The 4,084-nt window shown below is 60.1% G+C and overlaps 5 protein-coding genes across 5 annotated transcripts; 2 read left to right on the top strand and 3 right to left on the bottom strand.

The window, feature by feature from the left end:
* Window positions 1-14: 14 nt before the first annotated feature.
* On the bottom strand, window positions 15-328 carry L226DRAFT_576999 (uncharacterized protein; the record flags this gene model as incomplete). Its single annotated transcript, XM_067685491.1, has 1 exon — window positions 15-328. A coding segment is annotated over one exon (314 nt), but the record flags the coding sequence as incomplete, so codon positions are not given.
* L226DRAFT_52925 (uncharacterized protein) lies at window positions 309-1,181 on the bottom strand. Its single transcript, XM_067679561.1, has 2 exons — window positions 820-1,181; window positions 309-768 (listed from the first exon to the last, which is right to left on the bottom strand). The coding sequence occupies exons 1-2, from the start codon at window positions 1,046-1,048 to the stop codon at window positions 446-448; spliced, it is 552 nt and encodes a 183-aa protein (XP_067528306.1). The 5' UTR covers window positions 1,049-1,181; the 3' UTR covers window positions 309-445.
* On the top strand, window positions 990-1,465 carry L226DRAFT_541203 (uncharacterized protein). Its single transcript, XM_067682035.1, has one exon. It carries the CDS (start codon window positions 1,047-1,049, stop codon window positions 1,374-1,376), a length of 330 nt encoding a protein of 109 aa, XP_067528305.1. The 5' UTR covers window positions 990-1,046; the 3' UTR covers window positions 1,377-1,465.
* A 117-nt stretch (window positions 1,466-1,582) lies between these two features.
* On the bottom strand, window positions 1,583-2,163 carry L226DRAFT_541201 (Glucosamine/galactosamine-6-phosphate isomerase). Its single transcript, XM_067682034.1, has 3 exons — window positions 1,937-2,163; window positions 1,795-1,880; window positions 1,583-1,729 (listed from the first exon to the last, which is right to left on the bottom strand). The coding sequence occupies exons 2-3, from the start codon at window positions 1,871-1,873 to the stop codon at window positions 1,626-1,628; spliced, it is 183 nt and encodes a 60-aa protein (XP_067528304.1). The 5' UTR covers window positions 1,874-1,880; window positions 1,937-2,163; the 3' UTR covers window positions 1,583-1,625.
* A 163-nt stretch (window positions 2,164-2,326) lies between these two features.
* Window positions 2,327-3,333, top strand: L226DRAFT_541199 (uncharacterized protein). The gene is made up of 4 exons (XM_067682033.1): window positions 2,327-2,412; window positions 2,478-2,570; window positions 2,632-3,169; window positions 3,230-3,333. The coding sequence occupies exon 3, from the start codon at window positions 2,642-2,644 to the stop codon at window positions 3,149-3,151; it is 510 nt and encodes a 169-aa protein (XP_067528303.1). The 5' UTR covers window positions 2,327-2,412; window positions 2,478-2,570; window positions 2,632-2,641; the 3' UTR covers window positions 3,152-3,169; window positions 3,230-3,333.
* Window positions 3,334-4,084: the final 751 nt, after the last annotated feature.

The raw sequence follows: 4,084 nt of genomic DNA, 5'->3' as shown, positions 1-4,084 counted from the left end.
CGCAGTGCCCAAACTCGGAGTGCACCGTCGTGAACACCTGCGAGGACGTCGGAGGGGTGCGGGGATACGACAGGCCGTCCGTGAAATCCTCCCTCTCGTCGAGAACGGTGTCCTCCGAGCTCGAGGTTGCCGACGAGGACATGGAGAGGGCCGGCGTCGACGCTGTCGATGAAGCGGCCGAACTGCGCGTCCGTGCGCGTGCGTCGGCTGCCGAAACCGCGTTGAGGTAGGACGCCGCGGTTGACAACCCAGATGCCGACTTTTTCTTGAACATGGATTGCGTCGGCGATGCCGACTGGAACGCGATGGGGGACGGCCTTGAGGGCATGTTGGGCGTTCTCGACGTGCTCAACGTGCCCGACGACGACGAAGACGATGGGAGCAGCGAAGAGCAACAGGGGCGGGTGGGGTACGTCCGAGGTCGAGGGCAACGCGCGAATTACTATTAGATATTCTGGACCGACGGAGTCTGACAGTGGACGACATTCGCCAACGTTACACGGAGTTGATACGGAGAGCAACGGAGCGAGACGGAAGAGTACGCTCTGGGCGGAGAAACGCTGCAGAGCGAGGACGGACGGCGCACCGACCGAGTTCGAGAAGGCGGGGACGTGGCGTCGGCGGGGCAGGCGGGGTGTTTGCCGGGGAGAGATCCTCCAGATCGATCAGTTGCCTCTGTGCACCTTAGGAAGACTGTAGAAATCTGGGACACCTTGGGATGGCTATAGAACACCAGGACGCGTTCCCTGCACTGTACGCCCTGCCGCCCTGCAGCGAGACTGTCAGAGAGGTCCGCAGGAATCTGAGAGCACTACCTGCATCGTATCCGGCAGCGGGGGCGTTCTTCCAAGTCTTGCGTCCTCCGGCTGCACTGGTGACTGGGAGAGCGAGACTTGATGCGGACGCGTTCACGAGCAGCGCAGTCGAGAGCCAGGTAGTACCAGCGTCGAGCAGAAAAGCATATATCAATGAGATTCTCGCGTGTATAGTACAGTACAGACAAGTCGAAGTACGAGAACAAGCAGCAAACCACCGAGTCCGCTTCCATGGCTCGGGCGCTTAACACGACTTGGCGAGCCGCGCCGCCGGCCTTCGCCTCTTCCTCTGCTACCACTACCTCCCTCGGTCTCAACGTCTGCTCTCCTCAAACGCGCTCTTCTGAGGCCCATTTTCTGCTTGACTCGTGCTCTGTTCGCTCTGGACTGCTGGACGACACACGGAAAGGCTTCTACACGACATACAGCCGCACTCGAGCACACGGAGAGGCGCGATGGAGAAGCGTGCTGGGTACGCGGGAAAAAGGTACGTTCTTTCTCAGCGATTCAGGGCTACTGGCTGCCGGGTTCTGGGTCTCGAGGGATGGGGCGTGGAGGTAGATCCTGTAAGAACGCGTCGGGAGGTCAGCGCACCGTCGAGGGCGCGGGACGGCGGCGATGTCATTGTTGAAGAGGCGGGCGTGCGCGAGGATGGTGTCGTATGCGAGCGTCTTGACACGTGTGCGCGAAGCCGGTGAGGATCCTAGACAAGGGGTCAGCACAAGGTGGAATGGCGCGTAGCTGGGAGGAGTTTCACCGGGCTCGTTGAAGGCGATGTGCCCGTCCTCGCCAATACCACCGAGGAAGAGCTCAATGCTGCCGTGCTTGTTTTTTCTCTTCGTACGACTTGCATTCCTCAATCAGGTTCTTCGCGTTTGCGTTGAGGATGTTCACTTGTGAAGGCGGAATCTCGACTGCATGCGCATGAGGGCCCCGGTCAGCATAACGGTACCCTGATCGGCTGGCAAGCGATACGCACTATGCCAGAAGAACTCGCGGAACATGAAGGTGTCGTATGACTCGGGGTGGTCGTCTGGAAGGCCAACGTACTCGTCCATGTTGAACCTGACGACATCTTTTAAGCTATCTATGTGCAGTGCGTCCGCAGGAGGTCAGCGCACCTGAATATGAATCACGTCGCGCCCATTCGCGTCGCCGGAACGAAGCTCTGATACGCGTTAGTACGTGCCGCTATTGTCAGGTGAGTTTCGCTCCGGGACTCGAGGACGTCAAGGTCGATGCGTGCCGGTGGCTTACAATGAAGTGGATCCTCACGAATCTTCGCAGCGGTATCCCGAACGGTATTGGCGTACTGCGTAGCAATGAAGTTCTTGTGGGCAGCACCAATCTATACCTTCTGTCAGACGGGCGATATATAAACGACGTCGTACAAATACGCACCTTCTCGTTTTCATCTGCCGTCAGGATCTTATCCACCCTCTTCTTCCCCAGCCCTGGAGCCGGCGAAAGAGACGTCTGCATTGCAAGCACAACGCCAAAAGACGTACATACAGTCTCTCCCACAGATTCTAACAGGTGCGTACAGAATTTAGGTGAGTGCGGCGACCGAACGTCCGGCTTGCGACGTCACCCATCCCTACGTACAAGCACCTCATCAGGCTTGTCGAGGAAGGCAAACTCTCGTGAGTAAACGATGCTCACGGTCGGGGTCGCAACCGTCCTTGACTCGCGCGAGGTCGTCGTCGTCGTCACCGGCCAACGCAAGGCCCTCGTGCGCCCCTCCGAACTGACGATCTGCAAGCACACAGACGGCGTCAACAGGCAGCTGCGCGGGCTGTACCGAATCAAGACGTACCTGCTAGTCCATGGCCACGCGCAAACGATCTGCCACCGGCGGCTTGCACAAGTTTCCCGGATCTCTCGCCGCGCTTGGAGTCCGGAGCTCGCTCCTCAGGAACGCACACGGCACTGGCGGAGGCGTGCAAACGGAGACGGAGGCGATGCTGCCGCCTGGAGCATTCCTTCCGGGGGACGACGAGGCTGATCTCGGCGACAACGGCGAGCAAGCGCACTCGTGCGTCGCCTTCCGGGCATTCAGCACGCCCTCCATCGCTGCCCGCCGCTGCAGGAAGTCGAACCTGAACCCGAATCAGCTCCGTCTGCACGGTGACGGCTCGCAAGGCCCGGGCTCGCTCGTCTTTCACGATGACGAGTCTGACGATGCGGAGCCCGAGACAGGAAGAAGAAAGAATAAAGGGACCACCTCGCACCTCGTACCTGCGCTGCCGACCCCTGCACGGAAGCCACGCAAGTCGCGTGTGTCGAACGTCAGCCAGGCGGAGACGCCTTCGACGACGCGGCTGTCGACGGTGTGAGCGCAGGCGGCCGAGGTTCTGAACGAGACCGGGACATGTCGGTGAGTATCCCGTGTACCGACGACCCGGAGAACTCACCCAGACAGAAGGCCGGACGTCTCGTCGTAACTGCTGGGCTCCGAAATCTTGGCGGCGTGGCGACTCGCGTATTGCGTCCACGGCGAGCGCAGCGTCAACAGGAGGGCAGGAGACGGTGGTCAGCGGTGAGTCAGTATACTATACTCGAGAACTCACCTTGTGTCTGCCATCGCAGGACCCAGCTCGCGAACAGCGTCACGGCCGACAGCTTCAAGCTCGCCGCACGGGCTGGAAGCCGACCTGCATTGCAACTCTGGAGTCAAGTGCGACACGTCAGTAAGTCCCCGCCCGAGTGCAGGTACGTACGACCGGGACGACGAGACAGCACGTCAGGACGCACAGTCCACGCCGACACCATCGAGGACCTGCCGACGCGCAGCTGAGGTGAGTGCGGCTGAGGAGACGGCGCAGCGGCGGGGCGGGAAGACGAGACGGCCGACGGATGGAGAGCGGACGGATGGAGGCGGTGGACAGCGGATGGGAAGGGGGAAGAGTAGAGAGGCGGCGAGCATGGTTCGACGCTGCTCCAGGAGAGTGGTACGTACCACCCAGACTATCGGGTGCGGTAGTTGATTCGCGTATCGCAGATGTACGTACCTCGCTACGTTGACGTAGTTTAATGATCACGCTTTCCGGAATTACGGTGCGTGCGCGAGGATCCCACAGCAATAAAGTGACACAAGCGAGATGGCGGAGAACACTGAATTACAAAGGCTACGATATGAGAATATGAAGGCTATGCTACTCGTCTCTGAACTCGGAGATCGTCGGAGGCTCGCAATCTGCGAACCTCGAGTGCTGAACGTCAGACGCAAACCTCCATCCCGCCAGCCTGTCTCGTACGACCGCAGGTGC

The sequence above is a fragment of the Lentinus tigrinus genome (genome assembly GCF_003813185.1).
Source record: "Lentinus tigrinus ALCF2SS1-7 unplaced genomic scaffold L226scaffold_105, whole genome shotgun sequence".
Classification (NCBI taxonomy): Eukaryota; Fungi; Basidiomycota; class Agaricomycetes; order Polyporales; family Polyporaceae; genus Lentinus; species Lentinus tigrinus.
The sequence above is the reverse complement of the archived record's forward strand: the minus strand, read 5'-3'. Positions and strand labels throughout refer to the sequence as shown.

What these genes read in the sequence shown, in the direction of transcription:
- L226DRAFT_541201 (XM_067682034.1), bottom strand. Translation starts at nt 1,873, where the DNA reads ATGGACGAGTACGTTGGCCTTCCAGACGACCACCCCGAGTCATACGAC. An exon ending in CCGCGAGTTCTTCTGGCATA is followed by an intron (nt 1,730 to 1,794) that starts GTGCGTATCGCT and finishes ATGCGCATGCAG; the next exon opens with TCGAGATTCCGCCTTCACAA.
- L226DRAFT_541199 (XM_067682033.1), top strand. Translation starts at nt 2,642, where the DNA reads ATGGCCACGCGCAAACGATCTGCCACCGGCGGCTTGCACAAGTTTCCC.
- L226DRAFT_52925 (XM_067679561.1), bottom strand. Translation starts at nt 1,048, where the DNA reads ATGGAAGCGGACTCGGTGGTTTGCTGCTTGTTCTCGTACTTCGACTTG. An exon ending in CCCCCGCTGCCGGATACGAT is followed by an intron (nt 769 to 819) that starts GCAGGTAGTGCT and finishes GTCTCGCTGCAG; the next exon opens with GGCGGCAGGGCGTACAGTGC.
- L226DRAFT_541203 (XM_067682035.1), top strand. Translation starts at nt 1,047, where the DNA reads ATGGCTCGGGCGCTTAACACGACTTGGCGAGCCGCGCCGCCGGCCTTC.